This window comes from Bos mutus, chromosome 27, assembly GCF_027580195.1.
Source record: "Bos mutus isolate GX-2022 chromosome 27, NWIPB_WYAK_1.1, whole genome shotgun sequence".
Taxonomy (NCBI): domain Eukaryota; kingdom Metazoa; phylum Chordata; class Mammalia; order Artiodactyla; family Bovidae; genus Bos; species Bos mutus.
In genome coordinates, this window is record NC_091643.1 from 42,807,710 (window position 1) to 42,834,444 (window position 26,735).

General features: G+C 56.2%; 1 protein-coding gene across 1 annotated transcript in view; it reads right to left on the bottom strand.

Moving 5' to 3' along the window:
• MYOM2 (myomesin 2) overlaps window positions 1-24,355 on the bottom strand; it is a 63,946-nt gene extending 39,591 nt beyond the window's left edge. The window contains exons 1-11 of the mRNA XM_070364250.1: window positions 24,217-24,355; window positions 18,603-18,723; window positions 17,422-17,640; window positions 14,208-14,370; window positions 13,957-14,114; window positions 12,610-12,702; window positions 6,888-6,976; window positions 6,752-6,802; window positions 5,886-6,050; window positions 3,566-3,727; window positions 383-524 (exon numbers count right to left, since the gene is read on the bottom strand). Coding sequence (XP_070220351.1) covers window positions 383-524; window positions 3,566-3,727; window positions 5,886-6,050; window positions 6,752-6,802; window positions 6,888-6,976; window positions 12,610-12,702; window positions 13,957-14,114; window positions 14,208-14,370; window positions 17,422-17,640; window positions 18,603-18,712 — 1,352 coding nt within the window. The 5' untranslated portion in view covers window positions 18,713-18,723; window positions 24,217-24,355. The remainder of the gene's footprint in view (window positions 1-382; window positions 525-3,565; window positions 3,728-5,885; window positions 6,051-6,751; window positions 6,803-6,887; window positions 6,977-12,609; window positions 12,703-13,956; window positions 14,115-14,207; window positions 14,371-17,421; window positions 17,641-18,602; window positions 18,724-24,216) is intronic.
• Between the last annotated feature and the right edge of the window lie 2,380 nt (window positions 24,356-26,735).

The window sequence follows — 26,735 nt, forward strand, 5'->3', positions numbered from 1 at the left end:
ATGTCTACACGTACCGTGCTGGGCTCTAGCCCCAGAGGAAGAGACAGGGCTGAGCAGGGACCTCCAGCTGGACCTTCGGTGTCCCCGGCTGGACCTGAGCAGAGCCTGAGGTGGCTCCAAATGGCCTGGGGCAGGCTGGGATTAGTGTTGGTCAGGCACACGGAGCCCCTTCAGCACCCAGAGGAATCAAGGGCTCACCAGGCCCTGCCAAGGAGGCGATGCTTTCCAACCACCCAGCCAGGAGCCATAAGCAACCGCATCGTGAAGCACCTACACCCACAGAGGCCATCACACCCTTCAGATGAGAAAGATACCCGCGCCCGCTGTCCAGGAGAAGACTCGCCTCGGGCACGTTCTGGCCCCGGAGGAGCAGGACACTCACCGATCGATGAAGTAGCCGATGACGGGGCTCTCCTTGGTTGTATTGGGGGGCTTCCAGGTCACGATGACGTAGTCCCGGTTCGCGTCGTGGCAATGCACGTCCATGGGTGCACCCGGGGCCCCGGTGACCAGGGGGTCAGCGTCTGGGGGGAGGGAAGAGGACAGCAGCCAATGGTCAGTGTCTGGGGGGTCAGAGGACAGTGGCCAGGGGTCAGCATCTAGAGGGGGAGGGTAGAGGACAGGGGCCAGGGGTCAGCATCTGGGGGGAGGGGACAGGGGCCAGGGGTCAGCGTCTGGGGGGAGGGGACAGGGACCAGGGGTCAGCATCTGGGGGAGAAGGGGACAGGGACCAGGGGTCAGAGTCTGGGGGGGAGAGGACAGTGGCCAGGGATCAGCATCTGGGGGGGGAGGGACAGGGGCCAGGGGGTCAGCGTCTGGTGGGGGAGGGGAGGGGACAAGGACCAGGGGTCAGCATCTGGGGGGAGGGGACAAGGACCAGGGGTCAGCGTCTGGGGGGGAGAGGACAGTGGCCAGGGATCAGCATCTGGGGCGGAGGGGCCAGGGGCCAGGGGTCAGTGTCTGGGGGTGTGACAGGGACCAGGGGGTCAGCGTCTGGGGGGGAGGGGAGAGGACAGTGGCCAGGGGTCAGCATCTGGGGGGAGGGGACAGGGACCAAGGGTCAGCATCTGAGGGTGGGACAGGGACCAGGGGGTCAGCGTCTGGGCGTGGGACAGGGACCAGGGGGTCAGCGTCTGGGGGTGGGACAGGGACCAGGGGGTCAGCATCTGGAGGGGAGAGGACAGTGGCCAGGGGTCAGCATCTGGGGGGGGAGGGGACAGGGACCAGGGTCAGCGTCTCAGAGGAAGAGGACAGGGACCAGGGATCAGCATCTGGGGGGAGGGGAGGGGACAGGGACCAGAGGGTCGGCCTCTGGGGGGAGGGGAGAGGAACGTGGCCAGGGCCTGGGGGCAGCTGAAGCTCTGACAGCCCCTCAAACCTAGAGGCCCCCCTGCTTATTCCTCTCCCCAGCTTAACCCTGAGGCCCAGATGACTCAACTGTGACCACTGGTAACCAGAGAGGTGCCCGTATGTGTGACTTTTAAACTCAAAACGTTCTGTCCTCTATCACACATTCAGTCTGATTTTCCATAACTGACTCCAAAGTTGAAGTTCGCCTTCTCCTGATGGCCTGTTGTCACATAATGTCAGGATGTCAAAAACTGACCGATGAAATATTACTGTTATCAGGAGGCATTTTGCACACTGGAGACACAGTACCTTAACACTCGTGTGTTTCAGAGTCCTCACAAGATCTGAAGACTTATATTTTTTCCTGCGAGTTGTGACCACATTTGAGTCTGTACCCACGTGTCCCTTCCTCAGCCGTTTACGACCAGAGTGCAATTGCGTTTGTTTCCAAATGTTAATTACTGCAGCTGTGAAGGCCAACAGAGCTGTTCAGAAGTATTAATACACTGAGCATTTAATCTCCTGGTGTGGCGTGCATAGTTACTTGGGACCTGTAGCCACTGGACCTCCTATCAGTGCCAGGTGTATACAGTTTCTTGTTCTGTCCCCTCAGCACATTGAAATCTAAGGATTTCTTGACACTAAACCAAATATTCTCTCTCACATTCAAACTCCTCAGAGAGTCATCAGAACAGTTAAGCCCCAGCCCTGCCCCCACCGCACGCGCGTCGTTTTCTTTCTGCTGGCAGTGCTGCATAAGCTAGAAATTGCAGCTCCAGTGTATGTATCTCACGTTGATGAGGTGAAACATCTTGCTGGAAGGTCTGCCCAGAGAGTGCAAAGGACATTTTAATGGCATCCTCATAAACATGGCAAAACTCTGTGGAAGTGTCTGAAACCCCAGCCTCATTGTCTTGAGGGGGTGGGGAAGGTAGGTGTCTGTACTTGTTTTGCATTTTTTTTTAAGCTAAAATATTCGCTGATGGTACAGCCCTTCCTTCATGCATGGATCTAACTGATCTGGTTTGGAAACATAATGTAAGGAGAGGGTCACTCCAGGCCCCCAGAACCTGGAGCCCGAGTGGGCATAAAGGCGCAGCAGGAGACAGGAGCACAGGATGGGGGGGTGGGGGCTGAGCATCCAGGGCCACGGCGGGAGGGGAGCCCGAGTGGGCATAAAGGTGCAGGAGACAGGAGCACAGGATGGGGGGTGGGGGCTCAGCGTCCAGGGCCACGGGGAGTGGGGGACCAGGTTAGGACAGTGGCCACCGGCCACCCAGAATAGACCATGCTGGTGTCCTGGGTGAGGGTGGTCAGCTGTGCCTTGGCCAGGTGGGGCTCTGTGCCTGAGGTCCCTGTGCGCCCAGAGGCCATGCAGGGTGAGGGCTCGGCGGGGGGAGCAAGGCCCCCATCATAGCACAGGGGACCCTCCCCAGCTTAGACACCCAGGGCCCCCTCCCTGGAGAAGGGCCCAGGCCTCTGCCTGCCACACGAAACGGAAGAACATTCCTTACAAAACTGTTACGAAGTTTAGATTACATATGATATATGAATATATGTGTGTGTATATATATATTAATACATATATATGTACGTATACATATATGTGTACATTATATACACAATTTTATCCATTTTGTATATCCCTTTATCCATTTTACATGTAAATGTATATAAAATATGTATATATGGCCTGTACTTCATGCATACATGAATGTATACCTATAAGCCTATAAGGATAGGCATGTGTATATGATATATAAATGCATATGTTACACTTGTGTCTAAAGGTAAATGCTCTTATACAGAGCCTCGCCCACTGTGCCTGCGGTGTCCTGAGCTCTGTCCCGCCTTCCACACCTGGGTGGGTGAGGCCCTCCCGCGAGCTGAAACGAGAGGATGAAAGGAGACAACACAAGTGTGTCCTGTGTGAACACTCCAGGATGCGGCTGCCCTGTGCTGAGGCTGGTTCTTCCTGCGACCATCCTCAGCTGTCACGAACCTCAAGGGTGGCAGAGGGGAAGGAGGGAGGTGCCTGGAACCGGCCTCCCCCAGACCCCGGCCGGGCGTGGCCCCTGAACCGCAGGTGCTCACCCCAGGACTTATCCCCTGGATTCCAGTGGCTTGTCGGCACCCAGGCAGCAAGCCCTGCCTCTGCCCCAGCGCCACTCACACCGAGTATCACGCTGGTCCCCACCCCCGGGAGCCCACGCACCTCGGACAAACAGGAAGGCGCTGTGGTCGGTGATCCCCCCTCTGGACACGATCCTCAGGGTGTAGAGCCCCTCGTCATCCTTGTTGAGGTGGCTGAAGGACAGCGAGGCCTGGCCTTCTCCGAAGAACATCTTGGTCCACTTGGACTCCTTCAGCAGCACGTCTGCAAGACGGGTAAGGAGACGGGCCTCAGGGACACGCAGGGCCCAGGTGCATCCAGAGGACACTGTGCATACCAGGACGTGTGGAGGACAGCGCGCACGGCAGGGCGAGGGGAGGACAGCAGCGCCACGGCAGGGCGAGGGGAGGACAGCGCGCACGGCAGGGCGAGGGGAGGACAGCGCGCACGGCAGGGCGAGCGGAGGACAGCGCGCACGGCAGGACGAGCGGTGCGCGGGGCCCCGCCCAGGGCGGAGTAGAGGGCGGCTCGCAGCGTGTGGAAGGCGGGACGGTCCCACACGGCCCTCCTGAGCCTTGGAAACGTACCACGAGGCCCTCATAGTGTTCCTTAGACAGTAATAATAACGTGCCAACAAACCACAGCCTAAAGGGTACAGAACTAAAAAGGTGAATTTCAGGAGAAGAAATATAAATGAAAAAAAAAAAAATCGACACTGGGCATCAAGGAGACACAGGATAAAATAATGAGAAATTAGCTATTATTTTTCATCCGCTGACTCCGTAACGTCCACAACCAGAAAGTGCAGAGCGGGCCTGCCTGCTCCGCCCTAATCAGCCAAGACTGTGACACCACGTGGTCTGGGGATCCCGGAACTTAAGACCTAGGCACGGGAACACCTTCTAGCATCCAGGCCAACGTCCTCTGGAAATATCAGGAGACCCCTCCTCACGTCCCTGTCACTTCTCTCCAGAAAGGGTAAATTAGAACCTTAGGATTTACATGAGACCTTAAATCCTAACTCAGAACTACAAAGCATAGATTAATCTCCTCTGCCACCACAAAGCATGTCTCTCCCTGCCCCTTGCCCTCCTGGGCAGTGAAGATAAGACACACTGTCCTTTTCGAACCAAGATCACCACTGTCAACGCCCTCAAACCTAAAGCACCCTCGCAGTGGCCACAAGGTCAGCGGCAGCTCCTCTGTGCCCCACCCCCCCAGGGCTGCATTGTCTGTCAGCAGCTTTTTTCCATCAAGCTCTCCATCATCACCGCGAGCCTGGTTTCCTGGCTACATTTGACAGCACCAGGGGCCAGTACCAGGCATCTGGCAAGTTGTCACAGGCTCTTCTGGGGTACTCCTTATATTTCACAGATACCTCGATTTACCATCTTGTGTACTTCCCCAGGGTTATAAACTACCTTACAGACAGGAATGGCATAGGATCCTTTGTGGTATTTCCCATTGCGTTAGTCCTGGACAGATAAAAGCAGGAGGCTCTGTGACCGAATCCGTAGGAAACAAGCAGCCGCCAGAGGTGAAGAAGGTTCCTCCTGCAGTCTGCTCATACACACACATGCACACAAGAGCTCTCACATAGTCACACACTCTGCTAACACACACACATGCACACAGGAGCTCTCTCACACACAGACATACACGGGAGCTCACTCACACACATGAGTTCACACATAGTCACACACTCTGCTCATACACACACACACATACACACATGGGAGCTCACACACGCACATAAGAGCTCACATATAGTCACACACATACACACATACACAGGAGCTCAAACATAGTCACACACATACACACACACACGAGTTTGCACATACATATATGCAAACTCACATACACACACACACTCACACACAGCTGCACAGGGCAGCCCATGCTGGCGGCAGCATGGGCAGGGCCCTGGGGCCGTGGAGACTTGGGCCAGGCTTCCTGGGTCCCACTCCCTATCCTGCTGGCTCCCAGAGGCAGGGAGGGGAGGTCAGTGGTTCCTTGCCTCAGCTATCCACCCATAAGGGGCTGAGCACAGTCACTCCAAAAGTCCTGATGAAATGAACTGGGTCATCAACCTCAGAAGAGTCGGACACACAGTCAGCTCTGGTGACTGTTCACAACTGTTGTAGCCGAGGAAAAACATACGGAAACAGACGCCTCACTCTCTCCCCCTAATCACACGAGACCCTCTCTGTGGACCGAGAACAGCTCTGATGCCTCATCTCTTCCAGGCCCGTGAACAGCATTCCGGGGAAGGTCAAGGTCACGGCAGGCCCAGGCTCCGCCCAGGCTCGCCCGCTCTGCCCCCTACAGCTGTCATGGAGGCGGAGACAGCGCCACGTCAGCGGCAGGTTCGGAGCTCACGTCCACCCGCGAGGCCCAGGAAGAGCCCACGGCCACTCACCGTCTCGGTACCACTCGGCCCTGGGCTGCACGCGCTTCAGGTCCGGTGTCACCAGCAGTGTGCACTTGAGAGTCAGGGTCTCGCCCTCCCGCCGGAAGGTGACTCCGAATTTCTCAATGAACTGGACGTCAAAGTGCGTGTACGGGATCACGGACGACAGGGGCACTGCACAGAGCAGCGGGCACGGTCACGGCCAGGCCAGCAGGTAGAGCGGGTCCCCCACCACCCCTGTGCCCTCTGCCTCTAACAGACAGCCGTGGACGGAACGTCTGTGTCCCCCAGGTCTCATGTGGGGGAGCTCCTGTGTGATGATATTGGGGGTCTGTGGGTGATCAGGTCATGAGGGTGGGGCCTGGGACAGGATCCATGCCCTCATAAGAAGAGGACAAGACCAGAGCCCTCTCTCCTCTCAGAGAGGATGCAGCATCCCTCACCCACTCGGTGGGCACCTCGACCTGGGACCTCCAGCCTTCCAGCACCAGGGGAAGGAAGAGTCTGATGTTCAAGCCCATGTGTGATGTTCATTACGATGCCTGCGTGGACTCAGCCACCTCTGAAGAACCAGAAAATCAGCGTGGAGTCACATCTGAACATTTGTGCCAAAGAGGAGGGAGAATCAGAGTGTGCAGGGCGTGTGTGCTCTGAGCACTGTGTAAGAATAAGGGGTCTAAACCCTGCACCAGCCCCAAGACGTGCGGCTCCCATCAAGTCGTAGCACCCTGAGCCCCGAGTCCTTGCAGCAACTGTCAGCATACGGACACCAGCCGGGAGAAAGGGCCTTTTGCAACATGGTTTTAGAAAACATCTGATGCTTAGAAAATATTTGGACACATTTTTCTGTACAAACAGGAAAATAATCAACTTACATCCAATCGGGAGCCCCACCGAATGGAACGGCTCCTCGTCACCCCGGAACCCTGCAAGACAGCCGGGCGGTCACGGCAGGTGGAGAAAGGGGAGAGAAGGCGGGAGCAGCCCCACCCACCCCGAGGGCACACTCACTTCTCACCACCACTGCCGCATTGGTGGACACCTGCCCATGCACGTTCGTGGCCACCGCCGAGTAGGTTGCGGTGTCGTCAAAGTCAGCCCTGGGGGAAAAGCCAGACACAGTCCTGACGGTGCCCTGGGACCGCCCTGCTCGGCCCCGGATGCAAGCACAGCCTTCCTCGAAAGCGGCTCGGGTGACCTGGATCCCTCGTCCTTGAGCAATTTGTTTAAGAACAATGCCAGCTTGTCCTCGGAATGAGGTATTAATTACACACACTATGCCTTGGCTTTGCAGGCAAAAATATGTACTGGCCCTTCCTAAAACCCCGAGTTTCACCCTCGAGGAGGAGCCTGTGTTCCCTCTGGTTCTGTTTTCCTACCTGCTGCGTCCGTGGTTTTGTCTTGTCATGGGGCAGCTCCAATGGCCTCAGCCTCTGGGAGAATCACCCCTACTCCCTCCCCACCAGGGGGCCCCTGTGCAGACCCCAAGCACCCACTGGCGGGTGTATCCAGGGTGCCTGAACTGGACCTGCCCGAGGCCTTGGGGTCCAAAGAATCACGGGAACGTGTGCTCAGCCCCAGGAAGGACAGTGACCCGGGCACCACAGACCCCAGTTTATCGGGGAGGGGCTCCTCACCCCACGTCTATCTCACACAAGTTGAAGCTTATTTTCTGGATCTGCACTGTCTTCCCACCAGCTTCCCCCAGAAACGTCAGAGTTGAGAGGAGGGGAGGACTTAAACTAAATGCAGACTCTCTGCTGGTTGGGATTCCCAGGTGGCGCCAGTGGTAAAGAACCCACCTGCCAGTGCAGGAGACACCAGAGACACAGGTTCAACCTCTGGGTCGGGAAGATCCCCTAGAGGAAGGCATGGCAACCCACTCCAGTATTCTTGCCTAAAGAATCCCATGGACAGAGGAACGTGGTGGCTACAGTCCATGGGGTCACAAAGAGTTGGACACGACTGAAGCAACTTAGCATATACACACTCTGCTGGTCATTTTTCATCAGCTATTTTGTATACAAGTCTTAAGTGCCAGGCAAGAGAGTCCTGTTACCCTATTAATACAAAGAGAAAGCAGAGTCTCTAAGAAGCTGGGTAAACACACACAAAATCCTGAAATCCGCAGCTTTCTGCCTTCTGCCGCCTCTCCAAGCGTGCGCATCACACGCACAGTGACAAAAACACGGAGAACATTTACTCAAATGTCACATTTAGATGCTTCAAGCATCCAGTGACCCAGAGACGAACCGGTTCTTCAGAAGTCCTTTAATTTTATTGCATGTTCTATTCCACCTGGGGCTGAAAATAGTTTCTTTGACCAAAAAGTACACAGTGTCTCCAACAGTAAATAAGTGTTAGTGGCCCAGTCGTGCCTGACTCTTTGCGACCCCCATGGACTGCAGCCCACCAGGCTCCTCTGTCCATGAGATTTACCAAGCAAGGATACTGGAGTGGGTTGCCATTTCCTTTTCCAGGGGATCTTCCCAACCCAGCGATTGAACCTGGGTCTCCTGCACTGCAGGTAGATTCTTTACTGACAAAAGGAGAGCATATTTCAGAACATTCGGAGGAACCCTGGCCCACCCCTGCGAGGTTCCAGTCCGGCCCCAGATGCCAAGCCCACCTGGACAACAGCGTCTCCTGCTGGAGTCTGAGCTCTTCCTCGGTTGATTCACAGAATTAGGACCCGGGGCAGAGCTCCCTAACGCATTAGCGCAAACGCAGGTCAAGTAACCCGCCAGCACTTGCCGCTTAGCAGGAGGGACCGGGCCAGGGAAAGGGCGCCTGGGACCCAGGGTCCTGGTGCACAGAAGGCCTGTGCACCCACTCACACGCACCTATCCAGTACAGAGGCTCCACGGACCGTGTGATGTGGACAGAAGCCCACGGCCCCTACAAGTGCCCAGACCTGCTGACTCCATGCAGAGGACCCCGGGCAGGCACGCCCCCTAAGGGAGCACACAGCGCAGGGCGGAACTCGGGTTACTCTCATCTATTTCTTCTTGGACACGTCTCTGTAAACGCTTCGCCTCCTATGAGACACAGTGGAACGTATACAGATGATAAATAAGCACACGGGTGTGCGGGGCTGCCCATGTGTATTGGTTGGCTGTGGTGCAGGGGTGGGCCGCAGGAAGCCTCGTACACGGCGGCACCGCACGAAAGGGCAGACAGCAGGGCCAGGGCATGCAGGACAGAGTGTTCAGAGGGGACCACGCCCCACGTGAAATTTCGTTCACAGGTCACCTGGAGACCCGCATGCCTGACCACAGCCAGGGGCCTCCAGTCTCTCTCTCCCTCCCGAGGCCGCACCAGGGGTAGCCCAGAGTCTTAATTCGAGACTGTCAGAAGCCACACACAAGTGATGAGGGGCAGAGAACTTCCTTTCTATCTGGACGACATCCCAGGGCACACAGAGGGGCATTCCTTCTGTCTCAGTTGTTTCAAACGTCGTGGGGCACTTTTGCTTCCCAAAGCCTCGATCTGAAGTGTTCCCAAAGCCACCCCAGGCGAGAAACCTTATCTATTTTTTTTGGGGGTCACTCCAAGTGGCATGTGGAACTTCCGCAGTCAGAGACCAAAGCCGTGCCCCCTGCGGTGGAAGCATAAAGTCTTAATCACTGGATCACCAGGAAGTCCAACGTGGTCCATTTTGTTTTACTTGAATATTTACTTATTCACTTGGCTGCGCCAGGTCTCACCTGCGGCACGTGGGATCTTTGGTTGTGGCATTCGAACTCCTAGTTGCGGCACCTGGGATCTATTTTCCTGACCAGGGATGGAACCCAGGCTCGCAGCATTGGGAGCGTGGGGTCTCAGCCACTGGACCCCCAGGGAAGTCCCTTGTCTATTTTAAAAAAGGGACAGATGAACGTTTAAGCAGGACATGAATTTCTTCTGGGTCATCGGGGCCCATGTCCTCAAACTCTAAGCGGTGTTGACACGGGATTTAAATTTTCACTCAAAGTAGAATTTGAATATCAAAGTCTAAAAATAAAGCGCGAGAAGAGGCCAGCCCTGGAGTCACCCTACAAGGAGTGGGGCGCGTTGGGGTCAGACTGAAACACAATACGTGATGTTCTGAGCGCCTTTACCAAAACGGCAGCAGCATAAAAATTCTTTGAAGAAACAGAACTCACCCTGTGAGTCCCAAGAGAAAGTCTTATGAGCATGTAAAACCGTGTCAATTACAGCTTCAATTCGAACAGTACCGAAGGGGACGAAGCTTCTTTTCGGCACTTCAAGAATCTGGCAGCAGCAGCCAAAAAATATTCATAGGAGCAAATGTCACTGGGTAAGAGAAGGCGGGGCTGGCTCCCGGCGGGGCGGCAAGGAGCAGGCACATTCTCCCACACCTACAGGGCGCGGATCAGATGATGGCAGCTCAGCAGTTTGGAATGAACAGCTGAACGCAGCTGTCGTGTGTGGGACCTCCCGGCACTTCTTCTGGAGAATATGCTCATTTCAGCTGCTAAGAATGTCCCCACACGAGTAAGAATACTGAGAAAAACGTTAGTCTTGGGAATGTCCTTGTCCCCAGTTCCTTGGCTACTTGCAAGCTGACGCCAACACCAAGTCTATCTGAGGATCCCTGGGTATACTGGGGCCTCACTGATTTAGCTCCCCTGGTTCAAAGCTTCTCTTATTCTCAATACACCATGAAAAGTTGCCGCGTGAGGGTGAGTAGGATCTTTCCATACTTAAGAAGAGCTTCCCCAGGGACTCAGATGATAGAGAATCCGCCTGCAATGCAGGAGACCCAGGTGTCATCCCTGGGTCGGGAAGATCCCCTGGAGGAGGGAAAGGCCACCCACTCCAGTATTCTTGCTGGAGAATCCCATGGACAGAGGAACCTGGTGGGCTACAGTCGCACAGAGTCGGACACAACTGATTAACTAACACACACATACTTGAGAAAGGGAATTTGTTTCTCTTTTCAAAATAATGATTAAAATATAGCTTTAAAATGAAGCAATTGCTCCCTCAAGCTCACCCCGAGCACTCCCAGGGCACCCCAGGTGAGAAAGCCACCTCAAATTAAAGCACTCTCCTAAACAGCAGCTGGCCCCTCTCCCTGTTCATAAACTGCATGGCTCACTGCCTGTGGACACTTCCGGAAACTCTAGGACTCGAAGGAGCATGGATGCCCGGCCCCCACCGTCCCCCAGCCACCCACACCCCAGCGGACACGGGACTGCCTGGCCACTCCACCACAAACCCTCGTGCTCCACTCTCGAAACTTGTCCTCACCCCGTCCACCCGCCCACACGCCGCCACCTTGCCTACATTCCGGCCAAACTGCCCACCTGCCCTCCTGCCACTCGCAGTGGTGACTCTTGGGGACCCGTCAGACCTGCCCTCCACCCTGTACCTGACAACAGCCATGGTCCCAGCGGATGGCTTCAGGGTAGGGGGGGTCGTCTCTGCCCTCCTGCTCTGAGATGCCTGCCGATCGTTGCAGCCCCGGGGCAGTGCCCCTCCTGGGAGCCCCCGTCCCTCTGCCGTCACCTGCAGGCCTCGCCGTTAGCTTCTCCCCAAAGACATGCCCCTTCAGCTTACACCCGCCCCATGGCCGGGCTGCGTGTCTGGATCTGGGTGCCCAGCACCATCACCCTGGCCTGATTCTCCATTCCTGACGTGCACAGCTCACCTCCGTGTGCTAGACCTCCAAGTCAGGAAGCCAGCTTCTGGCTGCTTTATCCCAAGCTCCCGGACAGTGTGGGGCACACAGTAGGTTCTCAGCCAACAGTGCCAGTGGGGCCTCCAGCTGTTCTAAGCAGCCTCAGCTTTACTTTAGAGAAACAAAGTCATGACTCAACACAGACTTTAATCTTAACTGTAGCCTGTTAGCCTCTGTCCTCATTAACCTGCATAATGTTATGATCTTTTTGTAAAAAATGAAAGCTATGTATTCAGAAAAGCAGAAAGAAAATGAACAGCAGAATTTCACTTTTTGTTAAAAAAAATTGAAGTATGCATAGAGGGTGAATGTTGTTTAACAGAAACAGCAGTGCTGTAAGTGCACCAGAATACTGACCCCAGTCGCTGGAAACAGGGGTGAACGTCATTATCTTTTACTTATCTGTATTTACTGCACATGTGTGCATGCTTAGTCGCTTCAGTCGTGTCTGACTTTGCGACCCCAGGGACTGTAGCCCGCCGGGCTCCTCTGCCCACGGATTCTCCAGCAAGAGCACCAGGGCGGGCCGCCGTGTGCTCCTCCAGCGGATCTTCCCAACCCAGGGATCGAACCTGAGTCTGTTAGGTCTCCTGCATTGGCAGGTGGATTCTTCACCACCAGCACCGCCTGGGAAGCCCACCTGTATTTATTACATGTTTCCAATTTGTTGTGAGAAAAAAAAAAAGTCACGTTTCCTTGAAGAGTGGAGCTTAGGGACTGTGGCCCAAACCTGGGAGAAGATTCAGCCCGGCTGGTGGGCGGGCATGAGGGTGTCTCAGCTTTCCCCGTGGCCTCACACCTGGACTGGCCGCCGTCGTCCTTCGATAAACCGTCTAAACCACCTACTCCCTTTGTGTCCAAAGCAGAAGCCTGGGCAGAGCTCGGGTCCACACCCCTCAGATGCCACCAGGGAGACGGAGGGACACTTGTGTCTCCCGCCAAGAGTTAACTCAGAAGCTCCGGGAGCACCGTGCGGAACGTGGAGTGAGCTGCCCTGTGCTCCTGTGTTTGGGGCCTGGCCACCCGGGCAGGCGTCTGGGCGCTTACCTGTTGATCTCCAGCGTGTGCACACCATACTTGCTGTCGATTCTGTACTTGCCCGGCTCCCCAGCCTGGCAGATCAAGCTGCCGTCCTTATACCTGAACAAGGAAAGCACCTGAGTGTGAAGGCAGGTGGAAGTCTGGTGCGTGTCCCGACCTTGCTCGTTTTCCATCCCTGCCCCCGCCTGGCCCCACACTCACACACACATGCGCACGCACACATGCGTGCACACACACACGTGCACACACGCGTGCACACACACACGCATCATCGCCCTGCTTCTGCCTGAGTCACCGCTCACATCTCAGGTGGATGAACAAGGGGAGCAGCTTCAGGAAGGGTCCAGAACCCCCCTTAGCTGTTTAAGAGGGGGCAGCTCTCACTAGACTCCGACGACCTGGGCAACCCTCAACCTGCAACAGAGCATGGGCCAAGGTCCCCTGGAACTTGCTAAAGATTCAGGATACATCATTCCAAGAAAAAAATGTAGCCAAGGTTGGTCAGGCCCTGGTATAGCCTCTGGAAGCTACAGGGTCACCGGGACTCACATGGAGAGACCCAGCCACTCTGGTCTCACCCGGAGGAGGCTGGACCAGTGGTCCCCCAGGACAGCAGAACCACGGCTCCCCGAGACCAAGGGCAGGCAGCTCCCAGTCTCCCTGCCTATCAAGCAGCCAAAGGAGCCAGGTAAACACTTGTCTCCTCTGCTGCCAAGAGACTCAATGTGGGACACAAGCAAAATGTCTTCTGTGGCCAGACAGACTCCAGGGACCGGGCATGAGCAAGTAGGAAGGAAATGGACAGATATGTCAGCTTAGCAATGCACATCAAAACCAAGTGTTGATGGGCTTAGAGACTTCATCTGTCAGTATCTCAAGGCTCCAGAAACCCTGCCCTGTGGTTTCAAAGCCTTGGAGTTTAGCGTCTCCACTCACACGAGTAAAAGCAGAACCGTGGGTGTCAACGCTGGTCATTTCAGGGAACCTGGTTTTATTTTACTTTATTGTGTTTTCCCGGCTGCATTGTGCTGCTTGCAGGATCTTAGTTCCTCGACTCGGACTGGAACCCCAGGCCACCGCAGCGAGAGCTCAGAGTCCTGACCAGGGGCCTCCAGGGAATTCCTGGGTTTTACATAACAGTCCTCTGGACAATCAGTTGGCTTAATTGCAGTGAAATGAAACCACCTGCCCAGGACCCCGGGCACGTTTACTGCTGCCTTTCTTGTGTGTGTTGTTCCCTGGAGTGGGTGCCAGGCTCCCTGCACGCGGACCTTCTCCATCCACCCAGGTAAGCAGAAGGCCGCAGAGCCTTCAGAGGGGAGCAGCCGGGCCACCCGAAGGGCGCCCACTCACCACTGCACCACGGGGGTGGGGAACCCCTGCACCGTGAAGCACAGCTTGACTGACATCCGCTCCCAGACGGTGTGCGAGCGCAGCCGCACCAGGATCTCGGGCGCCCGGCTTATTCGCTCCTCAAACGAGTGCCGCTCCCAGGCCAGCCTATCGTCCACCTGTCCAGGGCGCGGCACGGTCAGGGCGCTGGGGGGCGCCCCGGGCCCCGGAGCACCCCACCGCCCCCGGACGCCCCCAGTGCGCACGCCTACCGCATGGTGCAGGCCGTGTCTGCCCGCGTGCTGCAGGGCCAGCCTGTCCAGCTGGTCCCGGGCGTGGGTGCGGGCCACGTGCACGTCCTCCTCCAGCTGGGCCAGCTCGCTCAGGTAGCGCTCCCGCTTGGCCTCCCCGTAGGCAGCCACCATCGACTGGTACCTGCAGGAGCCGCGAAGGGGGCGCGCTTACCATGGGCGGGGCCAGACCCCGCCTCCCCAGGATCTCCTGGGGTGGAAAGCTGGTTCCGCCAGCTCCCCTCTTCATGTTCCCCTCCGCTCGCTTGTTCCGCGAGCCCTGCGTCACACAAAACCCACTCGTCTCCACCTGAGGCTGCCATGTCTGAGTGAATTAAAGACCCAGGTAAAGCCTTCTGAACTAGCAAATTCAGAGTGAAATAGTCTGTATTCCAGAGCACACAGTCGGCAGCTTCTCGGTCTATAGGGGCGGAGAAATGAGGGCCCCACTCCTTCTCCCGAGGGCTGCCTGCCGTGGGCCCACAGATGACCCCCGACACCCCTGCCCAGCCGGCATCCAGGCTCCAGGCCGGCTCCGGACACCCTGATCCTGGCTGCCGGGCTCCCATTCACTCCAGGAGACTCGTCCACGCAAGTGGCTCTGCGAGTCTGTGCTGGAGACAGCGGGGACCTGCTAAGCGGGCTCCCAGAAATGGAGCCTTCTTGTCTGCAGGGATCCCACGAAGTGACAGACACAGCAGTGATGGATCTCTGCACGTGCCGCAGACTGTCCTAGCAAGACTGAAGGATCAGAAGTCCCACCTTGACCTGTGTACAAACTACGAGCATGGGGCTTGTTGATGGCACCACCAGCCCCTAGTGATTTATAATTGAACTGGAATTGCCCCTCGCCCCAAACACCCTCACTCAGGACACTGACAAAGTGTCCCTGCTGGTCCCTGTCCAGGAGGCCAGGACCCCATCCTCCTGTGCCGAGTAATGTCAGTGTCCGAGCTTCTGCCCTAACGACACACCCCTTGGACAGCTTCGTGAGACTGGGAGGCCCACTTTGCCCAGGACAGACAGACAGGCATCAAAGGGACACTGCTAATCCTCCTTTCAGGAGGACACACCCAGACCCTTCAGAGCACACTGGTGCCACCTTGGCTTTTATCTCACATGAAGAGCTCATAGCTTAACTCACACTGATTGAGCCACAATTTCGTCTTTCACCAAAGACTGATTTGTCCAGATAAATCTACTGTTTAACTGTAGATTAAACTCCTGTCTGCCACAGGACGTAAGGAATAAATATGTGCTTTCAGAAACGGTTTTGGCCAGCAAGAGTAGGAAATCATCACCAGGACTGGAATTCATCTAACTCCTCAAATCCCCCTACACCCGCTCCCCTCTGTGGCCAGGACAGAGCGGGAATTGCTACAAAATCTCCACCAATTCTGGCTCAGCTCACCAAAACCTCCAGCTGTACTCAGGCTCGCTTTGAAGGGAGGAAGGACCTTGTAGGATCTTTTGCACGGGAGATGTGCACACGGGGTGTGAGAGTAAAACCCTGTGAGGGTCCTAAAAGCAGCGCCCAAAGCTTGGGTGCTGGGCTCCGTGGAGGGCGGGCACAGCCGAGCCCTGTCCACACTGCACCTGCTCAGACAGACTGACTTTCACCCTGAGCTCCAGGGACACAGTAAGATTATAACCAGTCACCGAGAATCAAAATACATTCTTGAGTCAGATTTGCTACTGCAAGAGAGCAGTAGCAAAGGTTTTAGGCAAACTTCCAACAGCCAGAACTGTCACAAAAGTCATTTTTTGCTGAAACCACACGAGTCACAGTAACCGACTCCCTAACTGTTCAAATCAACACAAGTTTACTTTCCTCATCCACTTCACCTCAGGAAACTGAGGAATGGGAACTTATGGGACAAGATCACGCCAAGTTATTAATAAAACTGATGGTTCAAATAAAGATAAAGTGATAAGGCTCGGGTCTTGTCATTTGCTGTGCCACAACTTAAGTAGAGTAGAACTCTTTCTGCTATAATCCAACACATAAAAACCCAATTTCTTAAGGTACACATTTTGAATCGATTCTTTGAAAAAATAAGTCTTCTCTTGACAATAAAATTAATTTACAGGACAACATTCCCATAAGGCATTTAAAGATAATTCAAATTTTCAAAAATAAAGGCTAATCTTTTCAGCTATACAATATTTTCATTAAACAGATTCCTTGGTCATAGTGCAACTTTCAGACTGAAACATGTTGACCTAAATCCCTTTTTTCCTTCTGAATTTTGAGTGTTTTAGAGATATAGAGAGAAATTTCTAGAAATAAGTAGAAGGTGAGGAGGAAAAATAGAGCAGATACAAAGCATTCTCGAGATGCGTAAGCACTCTGTTCTTAGAAGATTCAAGTAAGCTGACCACCAGCTTCTTGTGATCTGGGATAATTTTAAGCCCGGCATTCTCAGTCACCCGCCCCATTCCGGCGGCTTCTCCCCATGAGCTGAGCCAGTAGAAATGTGAAGCACGAGGGTCCACAGACCACTCCCTGCAGCTCCATGTCCACAAGGACAGACGGCTGGCACCCTGGCCCCTCTCTGGAAGGTCCCCTGCTTGAGCACAGGCCTCACAGCTGGCGGTTGGTAGCCCGAGAGGTTGTTGATGGAAATTTGAAAACTCCAATTCACACCTTTAGGTCTCGATGTTTCCAAGTGTGGCAGTCATGTTCCCTGGGTGGGGAAGTGCATTTAGCGGGGAGGGGACAGAGGCCTGAGGCCAGCCCAGCTGTGTCGTGGGGAAGTAGACGTGGGTCCCCTGGACCACAGCGCTCCTCTCTGCCCGAGGGTACAGAAAAGCCACCCCGCTCGCTTCCTTGCAGGGACCAGTGGAGACGACGGGGGTGCAGAGCAAGACGGGCTGAAAGCAGCCGCTCGTGGCTTTTGCTGCAGCAGGAGCGCCCCCGCGTCTCCCAGGCCCCTCCAGCTCTGCCCCCGCTCTCTGGCCACACAGCCCCCGGTCCTGGGTTGGGGCGCCGAGTGTGGCGGTGGCGGGGGTCCCAGGCCCCTCCAGCTCTGCCCCCGCTCTCTGGCCACACAGCCCCCGGTCCCGGGCTGGGGCGCCGAGTGTGGCGGTGGCGGGGGTCCCAGGCCCCTCCAGCTCTGCCCCTGCTCTCTGGCCACACGGCCCCCGGTCCCGGGCTGGGGCGCCGAGTGTGGCTGTGGCGGGGGTTGGGAGTTACCTGCGCTTCCTCTCCTGCGCCTCCTCTTCCAGCGCACTGCTCATCCTCTTGGCGCACAGGGGGCAGGTGGTCCTCCCCAAGGTGGTGTCCCCCAGGCTGGTCTCCCCCAGGGTGGTCTCCCCCAGGGTGGACTCTCCCAACGCCGCCCGGCTGGACTCCCTCTGCGAGGACGACTTCCGAGTGACCGATCTCTGCAAAGACGACTGGGCGGAAGCGCGCCTTGGTGCAGGGGAGAAGTGCAAACGTGTAGTTACAAACAGCATCACTCTTTCCATCCCCCAAGCCTCTCCTCGGAATGCACGGGCACCCACGCCTGTGGGCGCGCCTGTGTGTACACACCTACCTGCTCGCGCGTGCACACACTCAACCCTGTGTGTGACCTCCTCCCCATCTGCCCGTGTCCAGCCCTGGGGGCGCCCCCTCTCCCCAGACTCAGCTCCCTGCCACCCCCGCCCGCCCTCTGGGGCCAGCAGGTGCCCGCCAGGCCCTTCTGGCCTGAGGCCGCAGTGATGTCTATCTTAAGAGATTTGAAGCTCCCCAAGGCTGCGGGAGGGGCAGCGAATGTTTGGCTCTGTTTGTTCCTGGGATGGCAGCCGACCACAAGGGCCACGGGCAGCTCTAAATATAGGGGCCGCGGAGCTGAGGCCAGAGCCAGTGCCAGTGTCCGTCTCCTAAATTATCGCCGCAGGAGCTCACTGATGAAGCTGCAGCTTGACACCAGCCCATCAGACAGAGAGCAGTCTACCTTCTGCTACCTTTGTCATTAACGTAGCAGTATTCTGAGGTCAGCTTCCATCCAGTCATCACTTTGCCCCTACACACTCAGTCCCACCAGCATTCCCTTCCATGGAGTTCCTTCTCATGGTCCTTGCTTCTGGGTGAGCTTTTAAATTCTAGTTCTGAAGGCATGTGAAGGAAGATCCCTGCCTCATGAGCTAAACCCGGGGCTCAGAGCCGATCTAAGAGGACCTGCTGGGACCTGCCAGGATGTCATGCAGTAGCCCCAAAGCTTTCTGTGCAGCTGGGGCTCCCAGCTCCCTCTCTGCTCTGGACACAAGCATCGGGGATCACAGCCCTCCCTGAACCCCCAAACCAGTTCATCTCTGGGCTTTAGGAAGCCTCCAAGGTCAGACACAGCTCATACTCGAGATCAGCCGCCTCATCAGTGACTTTCGACTTACTTCTTTTTCGCTGAGTATTCATCCAGAAGGTACCTTGTCTGGATATTGCGGTATGACTGGTCAAAGTGCTTGTGTCTCTTTTGGTAGAAGGGCACAGCAACGAGCGACATCTTGGTAACTCCTGCAGGAAAGAGCAACAGGCAGAGCTGAGGCCCTGCATTTCCACTGACCAGGCTGCTGCAATTCCTACACGAGAATCAACTCCAACTAACTAAACCCTTCCTAAAAGAAAAGAAGGGGACAAAAGGAAGACTCTCTAAGAGGAAATAGTGTTGGACGCCTATTAGGTCCCCCGGCACCTGACTGCCTTTCTTGTTTGAGTCCATAAAAAATCAGAAGACTGAGCTACACTTTCCACTTAATGAATAAACTCACCCAGTGTCTACAGACGACCTAGTCTGTTCAGGCGATGTGGAAAGCAATGTGAGTGATAAGGATAAAAATAACTGAAGCACAGGTCAAAGAAGTACACAAACACTTAGAACCCGAGCGAGGAGGAGACAAAGCAGAGAGAGGCACGAAACCCTCTGGGAAGTGGAGTGGTTGCGGGAGCGGGGCACGTGGCCCTGGAGTGCGGCAGCCAGCAGCCCCCAAGAAGGCGCCGTTTGAGAGGAGCCTCTCTGGGTGGGGAGGTGACGGCGGCCGCAGGGCGGGTGAGGGCATCCCTGGAGCAAGGCGAGGCAGGACACAGGGTCGCAGGGTCCCAAAAGGAGAGCTTTCACTCTGCAAAGACCACAGCCACATGTGGAGCATTCAGCATCTGTGCAGAGGCTGAAGCCACTCCTGATTGAAGGGGCCTTGAGAAAGGATGGTGTCTCCAGGACACACCCAGGCCCACCCGTCTAACAGCCTGGCCCACTCACGGGCGACCTGTCAGCTTACTTCATTGGGGGAGCAGGCCTGGGGACGGAGCCCAGCTCAAAGCCTGCGGGGTGCAGGAAAGTGAGTGTGTTTTGGCTAAATTCTCCCCAAGCTTCTCTCTGCTAGAACAGTGGTCCCAACCTTTTTGACACCAGGGACCAGTTTTGAAGAGGACAGTTTTCCCACAGACTGGAGGGGGCAGGGTTGGAATGATTCAAGTGCATTAGATTTATCATGCACTTTATACCTATGATCAGCTCTTCAGATTACCAAGCATTAGATCCCAGAGACAGGGGGCCCCCTGCGGCGGGAATGTGGGGGTCTGAGGCAGGGCGTGTTAGCAGCATGTGCTGCACGTGCCCGCCAAGCCAGTAGCCCGCCAGCTTCCCAGCTGCCTGCCTCTCTGAGGGGAGCAGACAGCGTCCCCCAGGCCCTGTGGCTGCTGACCTCCAGACAGAGGGGCTCAAGGACCCCCCAAACCCCAGTCCATTCTCATCTTCTGTGTTCAAACTGGAGTGATCTGGCCCAGAGTACAGCCCACAGGACAGGGTGAAAGCTGAGGGGCAAGCATAGGATCCTGCCTGCGGCGAGCCCCCCACTCTGCACCACTACCCACACTCCTGAGCGGAGGCTAGGAAGCCTTCCAAACACAGGGTTTGTTCCTCGTCTGTGACTCACAATCAGGTCCCTTTAGTCTGTGATCTCCCAGAATCGCAGAACTGCAGAGCTTGGCAAGGTCCTTGGGGGTTAGCCAAGCTCCTGCCCTTGGGGGAGGATGGGCAGGTGCCCCCGTGGCCAGAGAGGGGAGTGATTTCCCAAAATCAAACAGAAATGCCCTGTGTGCACACAGAAGCATACAGAAGACCAGGTCCAGACACCACCAGACTGCTCTTCCTGGGCATTTTATACTTTTCTGCACTAACTCATCTCCAAATTCCCTCCTAAAAGCCAGCTAGTCAACCAACCACCATGGATCCCTGGGGTCCGGCGTGTGGCACGTGGTGTACATCTGACTGTAAACACACAACGGGAACTTCCGCCTAAGGGAGCCGATGCAGACGCAGCCCCTCCATCCCACCCAGCTCTGAAAGAGGTGCTGTGACTCTGAGGTCAAGTGCGCAGGTTCGGACACCTGCAGCCCTGGGAGGGACTCGACCCTCCAGCGCTCTGCGTGGCTTTGATGCTCTTGTTCTGTCTCTAACCCGGACCTCCGGCTGAACGTGCACGCTCCGCAGGGAGGAACGCACACTGACACCAGTGGCCGTCTGTGCCTGGCACACTAGTGTCTGTTGTTATCGAGCTTAATTGTGTAGGCAGGACGGGGCATCTGAAAGCACACGCTTATCATTTTAATATCTGCAGTCCCTCAACTTCATCCCTGGGATTTTCCAGGGAGTGACTCAGAGCGAATCTTCAAGGAAAGTTTCCCCTCTAAGAAGGCACACATTCCATCTCTGAAAACGGGTCGCTGAGTCCATGTGTTGGGGGCCAGGGGTCACCACTCGGAGCCAGTTTCATCTCCGAGACGCCTTCTCCCACCGGCCGTGCGCTCGTGGGGAGGAGTCCTACGGCAGAGAAGCCCAGGACGCCTTGCAGCTGCGGCTGCACCGGTGTCCTGGCCCATCATGATATGTACATGTCTCTGCTGAGCCACCCGTCAAATCTGTCGCCTTTCTTGGCAGAGGGAAGAGTCCAAAAATGGCCAAGGTGACAGGGGAGAATAAGCTGTCAGGATGTGTTCAGAGTGTAGCAGCTAGCGCCCCAAAGAGGCAGCCGCCCCTTGGCAGGACCCCGGTCCTGTTCAGAGCCAGCGCCCCATGGGCTCTACGTGCAGTAGGCGCCCAGCTTGTGCTGGGCTGATGGGTGGCTGGCGAACCCACCCTCTCCTGCTGCGGGCGAGACCTCTGTGGTGATGGGGACGCAGGGCTGGAGTCGAGTGCTTGCCCTTCCCCTGCTTTGACTGTGGACTTGCCGGAGATGTGTCCCCCAGGACATCAGGGGCCCGGCGGTACCTAGCCCCCAGCCCACACGCTTCTCCACTCACTGAGTAGACATCCTGCCCAGAGATCCAGGAGGCTCCCCCACATCCACCCCGCCCACAACGGGCGCACCTGTCCGTGCCAGCCACGCATGGACCCCGGCTGGTTGCGTCTCAAGGATGGAGAGGCCTTGGGGGTGCCTGCTCCAGGCTGACAGCGAACTCCTATCTTTGTGCATGAGACCCATGCCAGCGGGACTGCCACACAGCCAGAGCCCACGCCAGGCCCCGTGCAGGTGCTGCTCGGTGGACCTCGGGTTCTAGAACCTGCCCAGCTGTGCCCGTCCCTGCCTGCCCGGGGCCTGTAGATGCGGGGAGGATGCCCGTGGAAACGAGCCCTGCAGGCCCAGCCCCTGCTCCAGAGTTGTAGCCCCTGGGTCTCAGGGGACCATGGGGACACAGCCAGCTGCCCTCTGGGGATCCTCCAAGAGGAAGGGGTGACAGCATGTTTGCACAGACCTCCCTCCGCTTTCTCCTCTTTAGGAAAACAATCCCCTCACTCACCCCTCAGCTGCCCCCAGCACAGCCTAAGGGAGTGAGTCCCAGGGGAGGAGGCATTGGGGCCAGAGCCCAGCTCTAACCCCACCGCCCACCCAGGTCAGCGTCTTTCACGGAGAACAGAGGGGCTGGGGGAGGGGGCAGGGCACACTGGGCACACTGGTGGCCAGGCTCTGTGACCTCCAGAGACAACACCCCACTCTGACCACTGACCGTCCTCCATACCAAAGGTACACAGTCAACCAGTCAACCGTGGTCAAAGCACACGGGGTTCGCTGTTTACAACTCTGAGTGAATTTACACAACTCAAGCTGCGTGGTCTCCTTCTGTCCCGGTTTGAGTCTCGACCTTTCCTGCGAGGAAGCCACCTCAGGTGATGAAAATAAGCCGCCTGCTCCCGGGCTCCCGGCAGCAGAGCTGAGCGTCCGTCTGACCCGGAGCCGCTGCTCTCCACCCACGGGTGCTCCTGACACGTTTGGGGATCGTGAGCCCGAAATGAAACACGAGCTGGACGTGCCTCCGTGGCAGGCTCCGCCCTGGTCCCGTCCCATGAGGATGGACCGGAGTCATCACCCATGTCCCCAGAAGGACTTTAATCCGTGGAAACATGTCCATTTACTTCCATGCAGTAAAAGAAAGTGTGGTTTGTGCAGCTAACGCGCTCAGAGTCCACGAGCACAGCAGGTGCGAGCGCCTCCAGAGAACAGAGCACACAGCCGCCCCCACCCCGTGGAGCCGGCCCGCCCCACCCCCCACCCCAAGGAGCTGGCCACCTCCCCCCACCCCAAGGAGCCGGCCCCCAGCCCCCACCCCAAGGAGCCGGCCCCCATCCCGGTTCCCAAGACGGACTGCTTTCCCTGAGGCTTTCCAAGCTACTCAGCCCAGAAGTCAGTGTAACAACAGAGCACAGAGTAGCCCTTCAAATCCTCACCCCCTGACGCGGCCTGACGCCTAACGTCTGGTAGCCAGTTTTTCAAGTGTTCCCCAAATAGCCTCTGAGCCCCGGGACTGAATGTCTTAGCAGTTCCCTCCTTGCTGCTGCAGTCCCCGGGAGCTGGTCCACACCGCCCCGGCGCTTAAGCAGGATCAAATTAGACAGAGAAACAGGATAAGGCGCTGCTTCCTGGACAGGAGCACTGCCCTCTCCAGCAGCCCAGCGGCCTGCCGCAGCTTTCACAAATGGAGAGAACTAGCAACAAAGGAGATTATCCGGAGATTTCACCCCACAAACTTTACCCACTGGTTTCCTTGTCTCCATAAGAACACGTGGGCCAAGTTCCCTAGTTCAGCGTGAGCCTCACACAGATGCCCTACACGTACGGCCCAGCCTTACTCTAGGACAGAACTCTAAATCAGCTTTGCCCCGAGTGCTCTTGGAAGCCTGTGTTACTGCTGTATTCATCAGGGCAGGACCTTAGATCAGGAGGTGGGGAGAGAGCAGCATTTCTGGGTTTCTTTGGTGGCACCGTGTGGCATGGAGGATCCTCCCGGCCAGGACCAGGGCTCGAGCCTGTGTCCTCCCATGGGATTCCAACCGCTGAGCCCCCACCTTCCTGCCTCGCTGCTCCCCCTGCACCCTGGACCTCCCGGGTGTAGGCTTCCAACCCCACTGCCGTCCTCTGGGGCAGCGTTTCAAAAGCATGACCAGCACTCTGGCTCTCTCAGGGGAACCGAGAGGGAATTGTGCAGGCTCATAACGCACGGAAGAGCTGGGGGAGCAGCCTGCTGCTGTGACGGGAGCTCTTGGAAACAGTGACGAGAAGCACGGAGCTGTCCCCTCCCTGAGACGCTGCAGTCCGGATCAGAGTGCAATGGCCCTGGGTTCTCTTTTTCTCTTAAGAAAATATCCAGCTTTATTTCACACCACTTCAAACCTGCCCTCTCTTGCCAGAGGCTCTCATTTCTGAGGCTCCAGAAAATTGCAGACATCCATCAACCGACTGGGGAACCTGGAGATGCTGCAAAATCCAGGCTAAGGTGCGAGGGCTGGAACGGGCTCAGAAGTGCCTAACAGCACAGAAAGTTTCAAATCCTGGCACAGAAACTCAAAGTTTGACTCCAACTCTTGGCTGACGTTTGTCTGCGACGAGTGGACTGCTCTGGTTCACGTTTCTTCCCCCGACACCCACTGGGAGTTTGAATGCGGTCAGCTCCTACCCACGCCTCAGTCCTCCCTGCCCAGCCTCCCATGAGCAAAGGAGAGAAGAGGAGACTCACCGCAGGAGGGGCTGGCCAAGGGGAGAGGGTTCACAGGGCCGCGGGATCTGCTGGGGCAGCTAAGCGCGGCTGCCTCCCGAGGCCCGGCCGCGGCCCATTTATGGCCGAGGAGATTCTATTTATAGACCCCAGGACGCCTGGCCCCATGGGGCTACCTGTGTCCTAAATCATTAGCCTGATCTCAGGAGGGAGAAAGTCCAATTCAAGTTGGAAAAATGGAAACGCTAAGAGCATCCGCCCACACTCAACAGGTGTACCTTTCACACCCAGGAAACCGAGGCAACTGACCCAGAAAAGGAGCATGGGCCCGACCCCCTACCCGCCCGTCCTCCCTCCCTCCCCCACAGCTTCCCTCTGCACAGGGGTCCACAGACCTATTTCCAGCACTTCTGAGCTAAAGTCTCCCTGGTTCATGAGCAGACACCCCGAGACAGCTCTCTCGTGGAGAGTGGACTGCAGCAAACACTGAACCGTTTGGGCTCCAAACCCCGAGAAGGCTCTGAGCCGTGGGTGCAGGGAGGTGGCCTTGGTGGAGACAGGGGAGGTTCTGGCTGGGTTTTTATTTCAGAGACGACTCCAGCTGGGGGTTTCACCCCAGGTTTCATCCTGGGGTTAATTTACCCAGAACTTCCACCTAAAAGAAGACCCATGCCTAGTCGGCAAGTTACGTCTTATTTATAGTTATTACCACAGGCGTGCGTGGCATCTCATCCGCCCAGATGACTGCAGGGTGCCCGTCGTTTCTTGCGGCCCAAGTCCAAATATAAATAACACACGACTGGCACGATCGAGCCCCGGCTGCCACCTGGCGCCTGGCGCCGAGAGGAGGGGTTAGCGGGGGACCCCTGTCTCCGAGGCCCCACCCAGCCGCAGCACCAGCCCCCAGGCTGCTGGGCTAGGGGGGCCATGTCCCCATCTGTTGAGTGGTAAGGATTTCTCAAAGTTATAACACAGGGCCAACACTGATGCTCAGTTCAGAGAAAGCTGTTTGAATGCTTGAAAAAAGTAACATAATATTCTAAGGGTTTTTGTTAATTTCCGCATATTCTGTCTCAGAAAGCAGCAAAAGAAATGTTTCAACACAGTTTAGAGAACAGGTGTCCAGCTGGCCAGACGTTGCTGACTGTCTTACGTTGCAGAGGACGAAGGCCCACTGAAAGGAAGCTCCAGGCTTTGGCGAGAGCAGGAGGCCCAGGGCCGGGCGCAGTGGCACCGGGCACGCGTGTTAGCCTTCACCTCTGCAGAGGGTCCCCACCAGCAGATGCTGCCAGCAGGGGCCCTGGAGAGCCGGCCCCAAGCCCAGAACCCAACTCTTCCCCCAGGCGGGTCACCCCTCTTCTGCTGAAGGCTTCGCTTCTCACTGAAGAATGTGATCCTGACATTCTTACCGCAGCTCACCAGAGCTGACCCCTGCCTGGCCCGTCCTGAGCCTGGAGACTGGGTGCATGCCCTGCAGATGCCACCTGACAGGCTACACGATGGGGGACAGGGATCTGTGCCCATCACACCCCCTGTGCATCCCGTTCCCTTCACGTTGCTGGTCACCCTGCATGGGGGCTGCAGGCTTTCCCCTTGGGCTCTGCCTCCTGGACTCTGCCCCCTGGACCTTGTCCTCGGGACACAACCATCCCACGAGGCCACTGCTCCACTGACGCAGGCGTGTCCTAGAAGAGCTCCACAAATACCTTACCCAGGGACCCTCTGCTGGTCCAATGCAGGGGTCCTCTGCTCACCCTCGCTGGGTCTACTCCCTCAGGCCAGCAAAGCTGAGGGCTTCCCCATTCCATTTTATACTTTGCTCATCACATTGAGCTTATAAAGGCACAAGCCATAAATTTGCTTCTTCTGACAGCAAAACTTGGTTTCTGAAGAAATCATGGCCAAAAACCTTCCCAATTTGATGAAAAACTTTAATCAATGATCCAAACGGAAAGACTCCATCGACATTGCTTCCAGCAATGCATACATACACCTAATTACCACTGGGAGTGAAAACACCAGCTTAATATTCAAAAAACTAAGATCATGGTATCTGGTCCCATCACTTCATGGCAAATTGATGGGGAAACAATGGAAACAGTGACAGACATTTTCTTGGGCCCCAAAATCACTGCAGACAGTGACTGCAGCCATGAAATTAAAAGATGCCCGCTCCTTGGAAGAAAAGCTATGAAAAGCCTAAAGTGAAAGTGAAGTTGCTCAGTCATGTCTGATTCTTTGTGCTCCCATGGACTGTAGCCTACCAGGCTCCTCTGTCCATGGGATTTTCCAGGCAAGAGTACTGGAATAGGTTTCCATTTCTTTCTCCAGAGGATCTTCCCCACCCAGGGATCAAACCTGGGTCTCCAACATAGTAGGCAGACGCTTTACCGTCTAGTCACCTAGACAGCATATTAAAAAGCAGAGACATCATTTTGCCAACAAAGGTCCATCTAGTCAAAGCTACGGTTTTTCTAGTAGTCATGTAAGGATATGAGAGTTGGACCATAAAGAAGGCTGAGTGCAGAAGAATTGATGCT